General features: G+C 46.2%; 1 protein-coding gene across 2 annotated transcripts; it reads right to left on the minus strand.

The window, feature by feature from the left end:
* Positions 1-2,372: 2,372 nt before the first annotated feature.
* Hus1 (HUS1 checkpoint clamp component) lies at positions 2,373-19,219 on the minus strand. 2 transcript variants are annotated; one of them, XM_052198700.1, is made up of 8 exons: positions 19,098-19,219; positions 18,532-18,659; positions 18,276-18,452; positions 15,639-15,749; positions 14,357-14,431; positions 9,463-9,562; positions 8,105-8,224; positions 2,373-6,183 (listed from the first exon to the last, which is right to left on the minus strand). In XM_052198700.1, the coding sequence occupies exons 1-8, from the start codon at positions 19,147-19,149 to the stop codon at positions 6,101-6,103; spliced, it is 846 nt and encodes a 281-aa protein (XP_052054660.1). In that variant the 5' UTR covers positions 19,150-19,219; the 3' UTR covers positions 2,373-6,100. The 2 variants fall into 2 exon arrangements, with proteins under 2 accessions (XP_052054660.1, XP_052054661.1); XM_052198701.1 differs by having other exon boundaries at positions 15,639-15,746; positions 19,098-19,218.
* Between the last annotated feature and the right edge of the window lie 1,240 nt (positions 19,220-20,459).

The following is a 20,459-nucleotide window of genomic DNA, read 5'->3' on the forward strand; positions in this document are numbered from 1 at the left end:
GATGAACGTCAATGTGGAAGTATACGCTGAATAAAGCCTTTCCTCCCCAACTAGCTTTTTGGTTATGATGTTTGTGCAGGAATAGAAGCCCTGACTAAGACAGCATGCTCCAGGAACTGGTGAAGTCACAGCATGAAGTGGGACCTTGAGGAGACACTGGTTCTATGCTGTCCACTGATAAGGGCTCCTTATATTTCTCACTCTTTGGCAGAGACCTTTGTAAACCATCAAAGAAATGTTCAGATCAAAGTACAGAAATTCAACTTATTCTTGTTCTTGTTTCTGACTGGTCATCTGCAATTTTTCACTCTCAGGTAAGGTACCTCACAGGACAAGCTACATAGAATGTTGTTGTTTTAAGAAAGATGACAACCAGCTACATGGACATGTGTGTGGTAGAAGTGCTTAGGGTGTTTGTACATGGAGACTCTGACAGCTAAAACTCACAAATAAACCCAGCTTAGGCAGAAAAGGCTGAGTAGAGCGCCCTAAGGTCATCGAGTGGTGAGTGGTGTATTGCACACACTGACCAAACCAGTGAGCTGCAGAGCAGTCACGTCACTGAATCTCTTTCCTAGACTTGTAGACAAAGCAACTGTGCACTCTGTGCTGCTGGGAGCTCATGGCCATCAGACCCCTGAAAACAAGGTCACTTTCTAGGTTTTGTTTGTAAGGCTACAAGTGTTGACACATGCCTTCTAATTAAGAAATGGGCCTAAGTGCTGCATTTTCTTTAACTCTTACCACTTACTGGTGGCCCCTTCGGAGTCCCATTGATTATGCAGGATTTAGTACTGAGAAGAGTCCGGTCTTAGCCTTGGGTTCTAGATTGTTGAATCCAGCACTGAGCAGAGAGTGCTTTGGACTCCAGACAGGTGGCTTCTCTTTGTTCCACTGTCATTTGTGAAGAACTCTGTAGAGGAATTTTAATCCAGCAACATGGTTGCTCTGGCAAGGGATCACATCCAAAGACGTCCTAGATCTGTATGATCTGGCTGAAATGCAGACATGACACATTCCTTTAATCATGCTGGCTGGAATCCACACATGTCCTTAATATACACCTTTAATCCCAAACAGTCAAAGTAAAGTTTGTAGATGGAGGCAGCCATGTTGGAAAGTAATGTCTAATTGAGGGGCAAAGTGACAAATTAGAGAAAGATTGGACAAAATGAGTCAGACATAGAATACACCCAACTCTCACAAGAACAGACAGGAAAGTGCGATCATGTAAAGAGCAGGGAGGGAGACAGTGGAGTTCAGTTTAGAAGAGTTCAGTTCAGTTCATGGAGTTTAGCAACAGTCTTTCCAAGCAGAGCAATTCAGTCAGAAGTTGAGAGAAGCCAAATTGAATCAGTCAGCTTGGAGAGGAGTTTGAGCCTGAACTGCTGAGTTGAACCAGCCAGCCAGAACTCAGAAAGAGCTAGAAATGGTGAGTTTATTCAGCAGTAAGTCTTGTAGGCTGAAACATTCTAGGCCTAGGATAGAAGACAAAGGCTGGAAGCTGAAGCCTTCAAGGTCTAAGCTTGTAAAAAGATTAGATTGTACAGAGGTTAGAAGCTTCCAGGATCAGGCCTAGGGACAGTCTGATAGAATTGCTTTGGGCTCAGCCCAAGTCATGTATTGGTAAAGCTTGGGTACAGCTCTCAACTCATCACTTCAACTGAGGAAATAAAAGCAACATTTACATTTATACTGGGTTAGCTGCTCTCCCCAAGACTGCTTAGACTACATCCTTAAGAAAGCACAGTTTCCTCTACAGACTTTGGATATCCCCAAAGTCCACACATGGAGTCGATCTCTAGCCTTTGAGCTGCTTGGATGTGAAGGAGCCTGTAGGATGAGGGGCCTGATGAAAGGAGCTTCACTACTGGGAGTGTTCCTGTGAAAGGGACATCTATGTCTCGGCCTTCCCTTTTTGCCTCACAGGAGATAAATTACATTTACTTATTTATGTGTGTCTGTGTGCACATGCATGTATGCCATTGCATACATATATTTGGGGATCAGAGGATAACTTACTGAGTTGGTTCTCCCCCTGCACAGTGTGTGTCTCAGGCAGCAAGTACTCTTGCCCACTGAGCCATCTTATCAGCCTCAACTTTTCTTCTTGTACTTTGTCACAATTTAGGACAGCTAGCTAATTTGTTCATGTTGGGCCCATGATAAGAAGAAATTCATTGAGGTAAGAGGGCCTTATGAATCCAGGGTCCAGTACTACGAACCCAGTACAAACTCCACATGACAAAAAGCCTAATTTCCCGTTCTGGTAAATAAGGATGTGCTATGAAAATTAAGCCTAAAGTATAATATTCAGGAAATTAAAGTTGTCAGATGAATATGTGCATTAATAAATAAATTCCAAGCAATAGTTAAATTATAAATATTTATTTCATTCTATAAAAATATTTTCATTACAAAGTTGGTTGTGAAATTGTTAGAAAATGTACAAATTTAAAATGACCGAATTCAAAAAGACCCAGAGACAGCTGGGTTTAGATGTATGCTCCCTGGCCTTTACTGACACACCGTGGACACCAGCATCCTACTCGTTTTATTATCATATAAGCAGCACTTTATCATATTGCATTAGGGCTTGATATTACATCACAGCACAGGTCATCAACTAATTCCCTGCTCATTCACATTAAGAAATCTCTTATTTATAACAAGACTAAGTTTTGATTATAACCTGTGTAATGACTCTTACAAGCATATGTATTAAAGGAAGCAGTTTCGAGCTTTCCCACAGATAGTAAATACCACTGACCTTCAGGACAGTGGTACTACACCCCGCCTACCATCGATGTCCAAGTGATTCTTGTTTATCATCTCCTAGTTGAACACTGTTCTTAGAAAAAAAAACTGAAGAACTCAAGCTCCCTTTAGACTCCCCATCAGAATCCACAGAAAAGCACAGATCCGGAGTGTGGCATTAGCAAAATGGTGGAGTAGATATCTGTGACTTCTCCATGTCCCCACATGATTCCAACTACTAACTTTCCAGAAGCAAGATGACTATCCTTAATTCTCCAAACCTCAAAATGAAGCTGTGCCACCCACTGGGCCACAGAGAAATGCAAAACCATGAGCAGACAGTCAGAGGAATTACAAAGCTGCTCTACCCAGCAGCTCATAACCTCACACATGGAGAAATTCCCTGTATTTGATTCCACAGTGGAAAACATAGATGGCAACTGGCATTTGGCTTCTCCACATTCTGAGACTTGGTAGGAGTCTGATCTGGTGTGTTCTGTTCACATGAGACAGCGTGAGCAGAGCAGAGCAGAGTTAGCCTACCCAGGGCCATTTAAAAAAAAGCTGGCATAGGCATCACACAGAAGTGTGAATGCCAGGAGAGCTCCCTTGTAGAAATGACAATGCCATCAAAGTTTGCAATGGCTGCAGGGCCTGCAGGAATTTCTGGACACATTTACTCTACGAGGATGGACATGGGCAAAAGCCAAGGTGCAAAGGCTGGGACCAATATATATTCGCTATGCAGATACTGATAACCACAGAGTCAAGAGCACTCAGGTCCTCACAGCTGTAGTAAAGAATGGTGGCTCCAGAGGGCCTGGGTGCCTGGGGAGGAGGTTAGATACTGTGCAGAGCAGGAAGTATAGAAACCGAGCATAGATAACTAGAGAAGGTGCCCAGGAGGAGAGGCACAGAGTGAAAGGTGGGGATTGACTGTGTGGATTGAGTGACAGCCATAGAACTCTGAACCATCAAACGATCCTCCAGCATGTATGCTCTGATACCCCAGTACAATCTTTAAAAGTACAGAATTACATCTCTTACAAACAATGGACACTCCACTAATTGGGTAACATTTACCAAGAATGTCATCAGCTTGCTCCTGCTGGAAGAACCAGAATTCCTGCCCCAGAACTAATGTTGAACTGTTTTTCGGGCTTCCAAGAGCAGGATTCTCTGTGGCAGGATGCACAGCAGGACAGACTCAGTCTGGAGACCTGATGGGTAGGAAGGAGCCCGCTGAAGCACGGGAGGGCTGCAGGCTAACAAAGCCCACTTGGACACTGGTGTAAGTGACTGCATTAGGAATTCTTCTGCATTCCTGACTGTCTCAGGACAGTCTTAAAATCTCAGTTCAAAACATAGCTACCAGGGATGTGGGTTCTGAGCCCTGGCAGGAAGTACTCTCCAAACCTCAGAGTTTTAGGCAGTCACAGCGAGTGAAAGTCCATGTCCAAACCTCAGACCCCTTGCTCCTTCAACACACAGTAAAATGTCTCTGGTCTCAGTCTCCACCTCAGCATGGGGTTCCACAAAACAGCTCCGCGTTCCCATAACCTGGTGCTTTCTCAGCCCCCTCCCTTGACTACAGCTCCTTGAGACATAAGCTGGGAAAAGACCACTATGCAGAGAGTTGTGACAAGAACCAGAAAGACCACAGCCCCTCACTGCCAACAGAAGTTTCTTTTCTCCCCCACCTTAAGTCACTGTAAAGTTAATGGCATCAGGTTTGCAGCATAGTGGTGAAATTGTGACTAGTGAGGTTCTGGTACTTCCGGTAGAAAGACAAGCTGAAGGAACAAGGTGCAGGGAGCCTCCCGAAATTCCATCTGCATCATGATTTTGACTGATTTTTGTTTCAAGCGTTAACAATTAAAGAAACCCTAATTTTAAAATACTAGCTTGATTAAGCGTATTTTCTTAAATAGCAGAAGAGCCAGCAGTGTGGTGGCTCATAGCTCCATCGCCTCACGGGAGCAGGAGGCAGCTATGGAGCTTGGGAGTTCAGGCCAATCTATGCGCAGCTCATCTGAATCCTGCCTGACTTACACAAGAACCTTTCTAGTAAAAATGGAAACTACAGTGAATAATCCTAACAGCCATTGAGAAATACTACTTTTCCTAAATAATTTGAAAAGGCCAAACATGAAATGTTCTTTTTGTTTAATTTTCTTTTTTTCTTTTAAAAATCGTATCCTAGGCAACTTAGGCCTTGACTTTGTGACATGAAAACTCTCTTTATGATGCCGCCTCGTGGGACACCTGACACCTAGTTAAAACAGAAAACCTGGTAACGGTGTTTTTGGAGAATGGGAAGTCACACTGTCTAGGGTGAGCCGGCTCCAATTCAGGAGCAGGACACACCATTATCACTTCACAGATATGACAGACAGCCAAGCTTCGACTGCTTTACACAACACAATGTGCTTTACGGAGGGTAGATCTGACACTGTGGAAGGACTGTGACATAAAGGACTGGAGACAGAGTCCACAGAGTGCTTGCCTAGCTTCTACCCAGTCCTGGGCTTGAGCCTGAGTGCTCCGAAACAGGGAACTAGGTTATAAGCTAAAACCAGAAAATACAAAAAGGACAAGTTCAAGATGGGAACTGAGTGGGTTGGGGTGGGCTTCTGGATCCTTTAGGCGCTCAGGGACCCAATTTCTCCAGGCTGGGCGCTCTGCAGGTTCCCCAGGCTCTCTGACTCCGCAGGCAGTGAGAAGGAAGTGAGTGGCCTTGACTCCAGGATCCTCACAGTGTGGTGAGCAACCAGGCACGCTGCAGGGACACAGGGCTGTCCATTTTGCACTGAGCTCCCAGATGTGTGGGTGGAGAAATGAGCATGCTAAACTCTAAGCTCAGACAGCCGTGCCATACCAGGGGATGAGCTGGAGACTGCCTTGGGGGTACTCCTGGGAACAGACTGCAACAGGAATTCTACACATGTAATTTTTGCAACCTCAATTGACAAGCCACTACTCAAATTTTAGGTTAGAACGGGGGCAGCTCAGTGGCAGGCAGAGCACATGCCCAGCATGCACGAGGCCCTGGTCTCAACTCCGGCACCAGAAGACAACAAAACAACAAAACTCTATAAAAAAGAAATTCTCTTTTCCTCTTACTGTCTTAAAGGGATAAGGGGGTTGGTGTTGAGTAATTTGAAGGAATAACTATCCAACTGTGCTTCATGAATTCCATCTGTCCTTAAAGCAGCATACGGAGAGAAATACGCCCAGTACAGATGTGTGGTACTGTGCAGACAGGCAGCGGACCAACCATATCATTCAGTGCTTCTCTCATGGCGACAAACGTCTCTATGCTCCCAAGTCTGCTGAGATGGCGCTAGGACAAGGCTGGGATGAAATACTGAAGGGAGACGTCTTCCAGGAGCAAATCAAAATGAACAGTTCTGTTACTCACAAGATCTAGGAGGAAAAGACCCAGATGTTAAAGGCAGATTCTCATCCCCGCCCATCACAAAGGCTTATCTGCCATGGCACCTCTTGTTTGGTGTCTGTTCCCTCTCAGGGTTCCTGAGGGTCACAACACATGCCACCGCCACCCACCGGGAACAGTGAGAGGTGAAGAATGGAATTGCCCAGGCTTTTGGGGACAAATCAGGCCGATTTACCAAACCAGCCTTCCTGGTCAATGCACGTATTCACAGTGAGGGGACCAAAGCATATGGGCAAAGTGTGAGTGCTTGTGCCCCTGTGCACACTGTGATGGCTGTACCACAAATCATGAGACTCTCCCTGTGTACCACAAATCCCAGAGCCTCTCAGAGCCTCTTCTGCGGTTTCTCATTCTGTGATGTCTAGCTTTATGTAAATTGATACAAGCTAGACATCGGAGAGGAAAGAGCTTCGTTTAAGAAAATACCTCCTTGAATGGATACAGAAAATGTGGTATATTTACACAATGGAATACTACTCAGTAATTAGAAACAATGAATTCACAAAATTTTTAGGCAAATGGTTTGATCTGGAAAATATCATCCTAAGTGAGGTAACCCAATCACAAAAGAATACACATGGAATGCAATCTCTGAAAAGTGGATATTAATTAGCCCAGAAGCTCTTAATACTCAAGGCACAAATCGCATAACAAATGACTCCCATGAAGAAGTATGGAGAGGGTCCTGATCCTGGAAAGGATTGCTCTAGCATTGGAGGGGAATATAAGGACAGAGAAAAAGGAGGGAGGTGATTGGAGAATGGGTGGAGAGAAGAAGGTTTATGGGACATATGGGGAGAGGGGATCTGGGAAAGGGGAAATCATTTGGAATGTAAACAAAGAAAATAGAAAATAAAAATATTAAAAAAAAAAGAAAGAAAATACCTCCTTAAGGTGGGGCTATAGGCAATTAATTAGTGATTGATGGGTGAGGACCCAGACCACCGTGGGTGGTGTCACTACTGCACTCCTGGTCCTGGGATCTGTCAGAAAGCAGGCTCTGCAGGCTCTAAGGAGCAAGCCACTCCTCTGTGGCCTCTGCATCAATCCCTGCTTCCAGGTTCCTGCCCTGTTTGAGTTCCTGTCCTTGCTTTGACCATGAATAGTGCTGGGGAAGTGTAAGCCAGATAAACCCTTTCCTCTCTAAGCTGGTCATGGTGTTTCATGACAGCAATGGTAACCCTGACTGGGACACATCCTTTTTTTTATTTGTTTGTTTGTTGTCATTTAGGAAGGCTAGTCCTTGACAGAGCTACTCAGAACTTTCTGTTTTATCATTATGTGGTCTATTCTCAGGTCATTTTCCTCAGCCTTGTTGACTAAGGGATGAGAGGTCCGCCTGGGTCTTTCCATAAAGGGAAGGACGTCACATTAAGGCCATTAGCGGTGCCTTTCTTTAAAACAACAAAAACAAACACAAAACCAAGGAGACACAGAGCTTCCAGAAGCTCTTGGGGAACTGCCTAGCTCAGTGGGGTGAGCAGCTGAAGAGGAACAGAGCAGTGTGTAACCGGTCAGCGCCAGACCTGAACAATGCCCAACCAACAACTGAGGAGCCAGCCTGAGCTGAGACTCAGATCTAAGCAGAGCGCAGACAGGACTCTGATTATGTAAACCTGACAGGCTCAGCTGCTGCGATGGCCTGCCCCGTCCTCACAGCACTCCAGCATGGCCTGCCCGGTCCTCACAGCACTCCAGCATGGCCTGCCCGGTCCTCACAGCACTCCAGCATGGCGACCGGCAGGCTTGCTGCCTCTACACTGCTCACTATCACTCCTCCTCAGCAGCTCTAGGTGCCTCTGGCTCGAGCAACGTTCGAGCTCCTGGGCACACTTGCACATGTAGCAGTGTATGCACACCACACAGGAAGTAACGTTGAAGCACACTCACTGCACACGGCCTTGGTGGGAGTCACTTGCTGTCCGGCAAGAAACTGGAGGAGTTTCCTTATGTCGACTTGCACCTTGGCCAGGTGTTCTGGGTGTCTGTTTTGAGAAGCACTGTCAGAGGCTGCAATGACATAATCGGTTTGTTAAGTCCAACATTCCCATACCTGATAGACCCTACAGCTCTTTTTAGCATCCTAGTAGACTGCAACTTGTGAATGTTATTCATTCAGCAGACAATTTTTTTAATTGGTTATTTTATTTACTTACATTTCAAATGCTATCCCCCTTCCCAGTTTCCCCTCTACAACTCTCCTCTCCTCCCCCTTCCCTTGCCTCTATAAGGGTGCTCCCCACCCACCCATCCACTCCTGCCTCAGTCCCCTAGCATTCCCCTACCCTGGGTCCAAGGGGCTCCCTCCCAGTGACACCCAATAAGGCAACCTTCTTCAGCAGACATGTGAACTAGTTAAAATACTGTAATCTCACCCCAAATAACTCACGTCAGGGCTGGGAGGTAGCTCAGTAGAACATCACTTCCCTAGCAGGCAGTGGCCATGGACTCAAACACACACACTGCACCAAGAAACCCAAGTTCACTCACACACCTTTGTCAGAAGCTTCCTGCTATGGATTTCATTTCAATGAAGCAATGTGCCCCTCACTACAAAGTCAATGTTTCTTGCAGGGCTAATAGTAATATCTGTGCCTATGTGGAGGCAAACCTGGGACAAGCAGTCATACAGTGAAAGTCATGGAGTCACCTCATCTGGACACATGTATATCAGAAAATGGCTCCCATTGCTCCAGACACCTTTCTTCTGGTCCTCTGGCTACATCTCCACTTAAGAACAGGATTCTACTTTGAGAGCACTGCTCACTAAGCTATACAGCCACCCCTCCCTTCACGGCTCACTCGATTCCACATTCCTTTCTGGCTTTTATGAGATGGAAACTGTCACGTCTACCTGCACCATAGTTTGTACCTGCCGACCTAAGCTTGAAGGCACTGCTTGAACTGACCAGAGGAGAAAAGAAGAGTCACCTTGTGACTGCAGTCCTGATGAGAATCTTAACCCCTCACAGCAGAGAGATAAATAAATAGCTATTGGGTTCTTGGAAATCACTGTTTTGACCTGAATCCCAGAGGAGGGAAGCCCCTTCTGCACATCTTCTGCCTGGTAACCTGGCCCCTTGCCTAGTGCTAACTGCACCACCATGTCACAGGGACAGGGGGGTCTAATCTCAGCCCCTTCTCAAATGGGAAACAAAGAAAACCAAACTTCAACATGCTCATTGAGAACTCAATATATATTGAAACAATTTTATTAGAAGCAAAACATAACCCATAAGAAAACTCACGTAATAGAGGGTTTTCAAGATCCTTAAAATGAGTAGTCACACATACTAACTCAGTTTCTATCTTCAGGTTTAGTTCTCCCTTTAGGTTTGCTTCAATCACCTGCACATTGAATAAAAGTCAATATTTAAAAAGGGAAAAACAACACTGTGGTGCCAGCTTCCACAAAAGCCAGGAAACAAGGCAGTGGCACAAACCTTGGAAAACCTCACAGGGCACTGAAGCCCTAAGGCATCAACCACAGTGAGAAATTCTGACATCCCAGATCACAGAAATCCCAGAAAACAAAGAAGGTGCCCCCTAGTGGAAAACTCGGCATGGGGGAAATGGGAGGGACATCGCTGGGACACTGCCAAGGATCAGGGCTCTGGAGGCCCCAGCAAAGTCATGTGGGCAGAGTGGAAGCAATGGCTCCCTTATAGCAAGCATGGAGGCAAAGAAGGACCCTAACTGAAGAGGAGGAAGGCTCTGGCAGGTGAGAGGAAGAACGCTGTATCGGGAGAGATACAGCAAGGATGGATCAGAGCGTGGGGAGTCAAGCCATCAGAATATGCACCCCTTCAGAGATGCCTGTCTTCTCCTTCCTCATTAATACAAAAACCAACTGACATGGTAGGCTGTGTCTGTGGCTTTTGCAAGAAGAGCCCTCATGGTCATTCTGTGCATGGGGATCCCTGAGATGGAGTGTTGCATTCAGGTGTGTACCCAGGCCCCATACTGCTGACCAGTTTCCAGGGTATGCCAATGCTGCCTGTCTTCTGACCACACCCAGTTAACAATGCTTCACGCTGTGTGCTTTGTTGGAGGCGACTTCAGATGTGATACTAGAATCAGCTTTCCTGGACCAGCTTACTGAAGCACTAATAAAGATTTTGGATGAGAAACACTGTGATGTGGCGGGAAGCCTTTGGAGTCAGATCCTTAGGTTAAGTGAACCCGGGTGCTGGAGACATTAAAATCTCTAATGGGGCAGCAGTCCAGCTGTCAGAAGCATTTTATCGCTCTCATGAATTTAGAGGTAGCTTACAGTAGGCACCAGTACAATTAGTAGTCAACTAATGGCACTTTGCAGTGAGTAAGCCAGTTGCTGGGAAATGTAAGCTCTTATCTTGATGCTCAAAACTGGGCACGTCGATGTGCACAACAGTCCAGACAGCTACAACTTAAATCGCCTGGGTTCCCAAAAGAAGAGTTAACATGAAAGCTTCTTCTTCTTCCAAGGAAATGACTTGAGTAGAAGGCTGTGAGCTTGGGGAACTCAGTTCATGTCAGACGCTCAAAAAATAAGAACTTAGTTGACTTCAAAGAACTTAACTTGTTTTGTTTCTAGAATGAGAAAGATTTGGAGTTCAGAAATTTTAAAGAACAAGCATGGGAGACTGTGGGGCCAGGGAACCATGGGACAGGAAGGAGCCGGTCGGGAGCAGGAGTGTGGTCAAGTAGTGTCCGGCCCTGGAAATCTAATCTTGAGAGTAGTAGGAAGACAGACCCTCACAAGCCTCACTCGCTGGCCTCCTGAGGTCTCCAGCACCCCTCAGTGCCCCACCTCCCTTCTCTGGATCCCCTGGTGGATATGCAGCCACTACAGGAGGGGAAGGACAGGAGTCAGCAGGTGTTGACCAGTTTCCACGCATCTTAAAGAGCAGCGCTGGCAGGGAGCCTTCCTGTCCTCTCACTTACCCAGGATCCTCTGCACACCAGCAGTGCACACAGGATGGTCCTGCTGACACAGGAGCCTACCCTCCCTCTCCAGATTAGGTAACACGTTTGTATTCCTGGTTGGCAGAACACTCAGAGCAGACTGCATGGGGCCCTTCCGTAGACCAGCTAGGCAGAAACTAACAACCAAACCAGAACTGAAGTGTGCCTTGACCAGGTTGGCAAGTGTTTCAGATAAAAGAACCAGGATGGGCATGGTTGATGCTTAAGATGAAAGGAGGCTCCTGTGGCAACAGGACCAGGGCAAGGATAACAGGAGTTGAAGAGAGGGCCCTGTGGGGAAAGCGTGAGTGTTGGAACCTTGAGCCCTCTCCCCACGTTGTTCTGTGAGCATTGCTGCTCTGTCCTAGTATGGAAGCAGCCATGCCAATCCCCTCTGAGTCTGGCCTCAGTTATCACTGATGCACTATCTTTATACAGGACTCAGTCGTGATCCCCTATTGATGGCTGTCTGTGCACTTGTGGGTTTCACTATAAACGTGGAGGTGAACCAAGATGATTCCCTAGCATTGCACGTTCTTTATTCCACAAACTATTAAGACATGCAACCTCTCCCAGAGGCATCTACTTAGTTCTTCAGAATCTGGCTCCCCAGGTACCCAGAAAGGTAATTAAGCAGTTGGCCATTCTAGCTCGGTAACTTCCTGTTAGCATTTTTTGAGCACAGAAGAGAAACAACTACCACCGCTCTCATCGAAGCCCACTTCTCACTCTCCATTTTGCTGACTCGTTTCTAAGACAGGAAGAACAAGCAAATGGATATCTCAATTAGCTGCCTGACTTTTCCCTCTGGGCCTCCTGAGCCTCCCTGACTTTCTAGGGTGCCTTAGAGGAAGGCAGCCTGGCAACCTGAGCAGTACCATGGCAGTAGCAGTGAACACCAAGGCCAGTACAGGGCATGCAGCTTCCAGGGAAGCTGACTTCCCCTTCAGATGGCAGCTATGAAGAAGACTAGGGAAAGGAGAGCATTCAGTTGGACATGCTCAGTGGCAGCACTGCTCTGAAGGGAGAAAGATAGCTAAGGGCAGCAAAACACTTCCTGGTTTCAAAAGCCGTTTGTGGTGTAAAGATTTCTACAAGAGCTAAATGCTACAAACCACAGAGAGACCCAAAGAAGCAAAGTAAAAAGGAGGGCCCAAAGGGGTGGGGGTGGGGAATTCTTGAATCTCATTGACAGGTGCAAAGGAATTAGACATTAGGAGTGGATAAAGGAAGGGAACTGGGTGGAGGGGGGAGAGGGAGGGATGGGAACAAGAGGGATGAGATGGGGGGGGAGGACAGAGGGCAAGAATACTAGAAAAGACATTTGGACTGGGGATGGGAGAGCCTCTCTGGGACAAGCTTAAAAGCTAGGACAATGGAAACTCCCAAGAATCTACAAGGATGATTGCTAAGACTCCTAGCAATGGATATAGAGCCTGAACTGGCCATCTCCTGTAATCAGGCAAGACTTCCAATAGAGGGATTGAGACACCAACCCAGTCACAAAACCACAGACCCACAATTTGTGCTGCCTACAAGACGTGCAGGGGTAAAAGATGGAGCCGAATTTAAAGGAAGGGTCAACCAATGAGTGGCCCAGCTTGAGACCCACACCATGGGAGGGGGCCACCCCAGACACTATTAATGATACCCTGATAACCATGCCATGGGAGGGGCCCACCCCAGACACTATTAATGATACCCTGATAACCATGCCATGGGAGGGGCCCACCCCAGACACTATTAATGATACTCTGAGACCCACACCATGGGAGGGGCCCACCCCAGACACTATTAATGATACTCTGAGACCCACGCCATGGGAGGGGGCCACCCCAGACACTACTAATGATTCTCTAAGACCCACACCATGGGAGGGGGCCACCCCAGACACTATTAATGATACTCTGAGACCTATGCCATAGGAGGGGGCCACCCCAGACACTACTAATGATACTCTGAGACCCACACCATGGGAGGGGCCCACCCCAGACACTATTAATGATACTCTGAGACCCACGCCATGGGAGGGGCCCACCCCAGACACTATTAATGATACTCTGAGACCCATGCCATGGGAGGGGCCCACCCCAGACACTATTAATGATACTCTGAGACCCACGCCATGAGAGGGCCCACCCCAGACACTATTAATGATACTCTGAGACCCACACCATGAGAGGGGCCCACCCCAGACACTATTAATGATACTCTGAGACCCACGCCATGGGAGGGCCCACCCCAGACACTATTAATGATACTCTGATACACTTGCAGCCAAGAACCTAGCATAACAGTCATCAAAGACGCCTCACTCAGCAACTGATGGAAACAGATGCAGAGACCCACAGCCACACATTAAGTAGAGCTTGTAGAATCCTCTGGAAGAGGAGAAGGAAGGACTAAAGGAGCCGGATGGGTCAAGGATGCCACAGAAAACCCACAGAATCAACTAACGTAGGTGCATAGGGGCCAACAGAGACTAAAGAGGCAGCCAGAGAGCATGCAGGGGATGAACCTGGGCCCTCTGCACACATGGAATAGTTGTGCAACTGGGTCTTCCTGTGAGTACAGGGGCTGTCTGTGACTCTGCTGCCTGCCTTTAGATCCCTTCCCCTAACTGGGCTGCCTTGTGGAGCCTCAATAGGAGAAGATGCACCTAGTCCTACAGCAACTTGACATGCCAAGACTGCTCGACATCCAGGGACTATCTCCCCTTTTTCTGAGAGGAAAGTGAGGAGGCAGGAGATGAAGGGCAGGGGAGGTGACAGGGAGGGGCTGGCAGGAGAAGAGGGAGGTGGAGCGATAATGTAATGCAATGTAACCTAATGTAATTAGGATGTGATGTAAATAAACAGATTAATAATAATAATAAAACCTGCAATGTTCTGTCCAATTTACAAAAGACAAAATACCAGAGCTGTTGACTATGCTCCTTACATACTATAAACACGAGGGATTACAGGCAAGTTCGAAAGCTTTCCCCAGGGAGTCCGAGCTGAAAGGCATTAGAACAGGTCCTTAGAGGCCACGCTCGGTCCTTCCCAGCGGGGCCACAGTGAGGAGAAACCCACTAGCTGAGACACCTTGTGCCTCAGGCAATGGAGGCCCTACCCCTGGGTCTATAGGAGCTGCCGCCCAGGATGAGGCAAGCGCAGGGCGCCCAGCCCCACCTCTGAAGGAGTAATAACTTACAATCTGATTGCTAATGTTTCTCATCTTTTCCACAACACTCTTCATCATCTTCAAGGCTGGTAAACAAATACTGACCTAAAAAAAACGAGTAGGAGAAATCACAAGCATTAGAAATCGTAATATCGGGGCTGGAGAGATGGCTCAGAGGTTAAGAGCACTGACTGCTCTTCCAAAGGTCCTGAGTTCAAATCCCAGCAACCACATGGTGGCTCACAACCATCCGTAATGAGATCTGATACCCTCTTCTGGTGTCTGAAGACAGCTACAGTGTACTTACATATAATAAATAAATAAATCTTTAAAAAAAAAAGAAATCGTAATATCGTCTCTAATGATAGGTATTCAACCAACAGCTATGAATTACATTCGCATTTAAAAACTCAGAATCACAATTTAAAAAAAAAATCCAAGTAAAGTTTCTTTAAAACTTTAAAAATGTCACTAATGTATTCAAGCAAGTAAAGATGCCTGACTACCCGGCTCTGGTTACCATGGTGACCATATTCCCAAGGGCATTGTTATGGTTCAAGAAGGAACAAACACAGTATTTCAGCTGAGATTCCCATACACAGGTCCAAGGGGAATATACCTCAAGTGCTGAGCAAGAAGCCTTCCTCTGGGACATGTTTTATAGGACTCAGAGGTCTTCTGTGTACTCTGTGAAAGAGTACGGCCAGACATTACCACAACTCATTTGAACTATGTTACCAACAGAGCTGTATATAATGCTGGCTTTTCCCAAACCTATATAGACACTTTCTAGTGACAGTCAACTACACATTTCATCTAGTACCTGCTTAATTTCCTTCCATATATGCAAGACAAAGGACCATTTGACACTCTTTATTTGCAAAGGCCCTGAGGTTCCTAGACGTGCCACAGCTAACCTGCGCTTCAAATCAACAATATGCCTTCTCTGCCTCTTTCATCAAGGCCTATGAGACATTTGTGCTTAAGGCTAAGAGTCATGATAAATACAGCTTGTCTTCCAAAGTACAGCTTAGGCTCTGTTTTTTTTTTTTTGTATGCAGGCCATCACTGAGCGAGGCGCTTGGCCTCCGGTATGCAAAGTGTGGCATTTCTAAATGGGGATCAGTTCTTTTGTAGGATTCACATATATAAGGAAAAGCACATGCTGAGATCTGGAGTCTTGTTAAATGACTTGAGTTCTTTTCAGAAACTATACAACTTCAAATAAAACACACTGGAAGACAACAACTGGCATTGAAGAATCCCATCCCTGTCCATTATCGTGTGTCGAACAACTGGACTGCAGACTTACATCAGAGTCTGGGATGGAGGGTTCTTGTAAGTCCTTCCACAGTCTTCTGGGAATAATCTTTATGGGGATATCATGCACCACAATTCTGCTACTGCTTGATGAAGACAACTGCTAAGAAAAAAGTTAGAATAGTTTATGCTGTCAATGCTAAAACAAAACCAAAACATTAGAACCGATGCTAAACATTTTCAGTTCCAAATGGAATGTTCGTAATCCACCCACTCAAAATCTATTCCACCAAGCCTGTTGGTGTGGCGCACCTGTTCTGCTCAGGGCCCTGTGAGTCTCTCAAGAGCGTGGTGACTGAGACAAGATGGAACAATAAGAAAGCAAGCAAGCACAGCTGTACCAGACACTCAAAGAGCCTGAGGAAACCCATCAGCGAGGGGGCTGAATGAGCGAGAGCTGATGGCGGGCAGGAGAAAGGGAGCACCTCTGGGTGCCGCCTCAGACGGCATCAACACTAGAGATGCAGACAGCTGTCAAGAAGCTGAAGATGAGGTGACGGGGTTTCAGGCAGAGGAACAGTATCAGCATTCGTAAACCCTGGAGACAGAAAGAGGCAAATCTGCCAGGCCACACCCTAAGTACGCTGCAGCTTTTGCAACACTGAAAGGATAAACCATGATTATTACTAGAAGCATTTCTAAAACTCTGAAACCAAAGCAAAGCAATGCTCCTGAGCGCTCATGCACATCTGGAGCCCAGCACTCAGGAGGCAGGAGCAGGTGGATCTCTGTAAATTCAAGGCCAGCCTGGTCTACACAGTGAATTCTAAGACAGTCAGAGCTATATTATGAGAATCTGTCTCAAAACAACAACAAAACAAAAAGAAACCAAAATATGTTGCATTCTTACTTAGAAAAGTATTGTATATACCATCTTGCTTTTCCTTAAAACTAAATAAATCCCACCAAGCAGTGGCACACGCCTTTAACCCCAGCACCTGAGAGGCAGAGGCAGGTGGATCTCTGAGTTCGAGGCCATCCTAGACTATAGAGCTATTTCCAGGACAGCCAGGGCTACACGAAGAAACCATATCTCATAAGACAAACAAACAAACAACTTACTAGATCCAAACTTACACAGAATGTTCTAAGAACACATACAAATTATGAAGGCATGAAATTTAACATCTATAGCCAGCTTGAAAACACATATAATTTACAGAGCACATGTAGGAAAGGAAAGCTGTAAGGATAGGGAGGCCCGAGTGGGTTGCGGCAGAGCACTAAGGAAAGGGAAAGCCCTGAAGAGAAACTCCACATGGAAAGCCCAACCGATGTCACGAGGAGCTGGGCAAAAAAGACATACCCAGAGAGGCACTCAGAAGGTAGCAATTACCCTGTCTGGGAAAAAAAAAAAGGAAAAGAAAAGAAAAAAAGAAGGTAGCAATTGGTGATTTCGCTCCACAATAGTTTGAACCACATACAAAAGACTATGAGCATGTTAGGAATTTAAAAGTTGTCTTAGTCAGGGTTTCTATTCCTGCACAGACATCATGACCAAGAAGCAAGTTGGGGAGGAAAGGGCTTATTCAGCTTACACTTCCACATTGCAGTTCATCACTAAAGGAAGTCAGGACTGGAACTCAAGCAGGTCAAGAAGCAGGAGCTGATGCAGAGGCCACGGAGGGATGTTTCTTACTGGCTTGCTTCCCCTGGCTTGCTCAGCCTGCTCTCTTATAGAACCCAAGAGCACCAGCCCAAAGGTGGTACCACCCACAAGGGGCCCTCCCCCTTGATCACTAATTGAGAAAATGCCCCACAGCTGGATCTCATGGAGGCACTTCCTCAACTGAAACTCCTTTCTCTGTGATAACTCCAGCCTGTGTCAAGTTGACACACAAAACTAGCCAGTACAAAAGTCCATCTTGTACATGTGGTTTTGTATGTTCTGAGAGGCTGTGCACTGAACTCATTTGGTAGTAGCATCTAAGACAAATGTGTTACCGAAGTATGAGGCTTGTTATTTAAGAATACCACAGAAGACAGGATAGGAGGGGGCAAATTTAAGGTGAAAATGGAAACATCGAGACCAGGTGACAACACCCTAGAAGGAACAGATGCTAGCTAGCAGTTTGGCTGTTTGGGAAAAGCAGTATCCCCTAGAACACTGTGCCATAATGTCTGTCTAAAAATGACTAGAACAATGTACATTTCTCATGCATACATTATAAACCAGATCTCTTTTATTTTATTTTGACACAGGGTCTCTATGAAGTCCTGGAACTCACAGAGATGTTCCTATCTCTGCCTCCTGAGTGCTGGCATTAAAGACATATACCACCATTCTAGACACAAATCTTATATTTTAAATAAAACTAAATCACTTTTTTTGTTGTTGTTTTTTTTTTTGTTTTGGAGTTGGTTTTTTTCGAGACAAGGTTTCTCTGTGTAGCCCTTGCTGTACTGGAACTTACTCTGTAGACCAGGCTGGCCTTCAACTCAGAAATCTGCCTGCCTCTGCCTCCCAGAGTGCTCAGATCGCAGGCATGCGCCACCACCGACCGGCTACTAATTCACTTTTAAGAATATTGTTTGAAAGCTCGGGCTTGCAGCTACCGATACACTGCCTAGACCATGTCGCTTTAAAAAAAAAAAAAAAAAATTCAGAAATCCTTTTCTTGCCACTCACCACCTCTACAGACACGGTAAGACAGGGAAAGTGTTTGTTAGTCAGCTTGATTTTCAAGGCTCTGGAGTTCTGGGCGGTCTTCAAGGCTCGAGATAAGTTTTCCGACGTTAATTCTAAATAAATCGCGTTGTTTTCTTCAGAGACTCCTTCCATTTGAAATTCACTGAAAAAGTTCTCCTGAAGGAGAGAAGCAGGCATTTGTGGTCTTTTCTGCGCCCCTAGCTGGAGCCCAGAAGCCCTGGGTTGCCCTGCTCACCTGCTCCAGCTCACACCACATGCTCACACCTCCACTGGCCAGCTTGTCACACAGGATGAAGTTCAGCTTCTCCGGGCAGATGCGGAGGGTGCAGGTTTTGGCAAGCTTGGCTACCATGTTACTGACTCCTACAGCGAAGGGGTAAAGAGTAACTAAGCTCTCTGAGTAGCCTACAGGTCTTCTTGCAGGGCTTCTCGCTCACAGATTACGCTTGTGTTTCAATACTGCTGACACCCTGCCAGCCTCCCAACAACCCTGCGAGGCACACATCCCGCAGCATCAGAGTTCAAGACGGAAACAGAATAAAGAAACAGTCTCAGAAAACAACTGACAACCGTGGGGGCCAGGCGTACATTCCACAGAAACGTAGGAGCCGCCGGGTACTGCAGCCCAGCACTGCTAGCAAGGCTACGCTTACTCCGGGCGGAAGAAGGAGTGAGGGAGGGCTGCAAGGGAAGGTTCCCGGTAGCCATCCTTCCCTCTCAGGGCCGCCCTCACCCCGCCCGTCCTCTCACAGGGGCTGCAGCCACACTCTCCGCGCGCTCCCCGCAGCCCTGCCAGCTCACGTGTGAAATGATTCAGACAAGCCAGGTCCACGATCTTGGCGCGAAACTTCATGGCGGATACCCGGCCGTCAGCGGCGTCGGTCCAAAGCGGACAAAAGTCCCTCCCTGAGCCTCCCGGCGGGGAAACCTGGGCGCGGGCACAGAGGTTCCGCGGGGACGAGCAGCCCAGAACTCTCACATCCTGCAGGGAAACGGCTCCTAGAAGTTTAGCTGCCTGGCGAAGTAGCATTGTAAGGTTTTGAAAAACTGTCTGAAACGTTTTTAAAACTTCGAACACTTTTCTTAGTTTACTTCTAAAAAACAGATGTAGTTAAGTAATAATTCTGCACTGTTGTCTCAATATAAACTGAACGGAACCTATAAAACTCTTATTAGCCCCAGCTAATGGGGGTGCTTAGGCAAGAGGATCTCAGGTTAGCGACCTACCTGGACATCTTAGTGACATTATGCCAACCAACATATTTTTAAAATGAAAGAAGGAAGGGGGAACAAAGAGAGGGATGGGAGGAAGAAGAGTAGGAGAGAGGGAGAGGGAGGGAGGGAGGGAGGGAGGGAGAGAGAGAGAGAGAGAGAGAGAGAGAGAGAGAGAGAGAGAGAGAGAGAGAGAGAGAGAGACTGAAAAGAATTATGACCTTTGCATTAATCCCAGTATCACAAACAAACAAAAGCCCTCTTAATGTCTTAGAATTGTTTTAAAACGATTTTAAACCCAGAATAGAACATTTTGTTGTTTTTTTCAAGGATTATACCTGTAAAAATTTAAAAAGGTATTGGTATTAACACCCCCTTTAGCCTCCCCACTTTCTAAGTAAGCACTCTTCCAATGCACCACATATCCAAACAACAAAATATTCTTAAAAGTCCGTTGTCAATAATGTAAAAGCTTATCTTTGGGATCCACAAGATGGCTCAGCAGGGGAAAGTATTTAGCATGAAGGCCTGAGGTTGGCCCTGGAATACCAGGTGTAGTTCCAAAAGTTGTTCTCTGACTTCTGTCTGCGCACCGTAGAACGAGCATGTTCAGTTTCACACAAAAATAGTAAATAATTAAAAAAAAACTGTCTTTAACTTGATACACAGAATTAAGATATTAATAATCTTAATTATAACAGCTGATAGTGCAAATTACTGGTAAAGTGAAAATAGAAAAATATATATAACACGAAGGTATATCTAGCCTACACTCTAACATTGGTTGGCAAGCCAAATGTCATTAATTTTGAAATATCAAATGTCACATAAAGTAAGTAACCACACGTGTATTGTGTGGTTAAAGGCTGTATTGTCTGTGTGTGCACCCAAGTGCAGAGTCATCCATGCCTTGAAGCTCATGTGAAGGTCAAAGGGGGAATCTCTGGTTTC

The sequence above is a fragment of the Apodemus sylvaticus genome, chromosome 11 (genome assembly GCF_947179515.1).
Source record: "Apodemus sylvaticus chromosome 11, mApoSyl1.1, whole genome shotgun sequence".
NCBI classification, from domain to species: Eukaryota; Metazoa; Chordata; class Mammalia; order Rodentia; family Muridae; genus Apodemus; species Apodemus sylvaticus.

Excerpts from the sequence above, each read along its gene's own strand:
- Hus1 (XM_052198700.1), bottom strand. The coding sequence starts at position 19,149 with ATGAAGTTTCGCGCCAAGATCGTGGACCTGGCTTGTCTGAATCATTTC. Across the intron at positions 18,660-19,097 it reads TTGTCTGAATCATTTCACAC|GAGTCAGTAACATGGTAGCC; the intron begins GTGAGCTGGCAG and ends CCTTCGCTGTAG. Across the intron at positions 6,184-8,104 it reads TCCCACCAAGGCCGTGTGCA|ATCTTGTGAGTAACAGAACT; the intron begins GTGAGTGTGCTT and ends TTTTCCTCCTAG.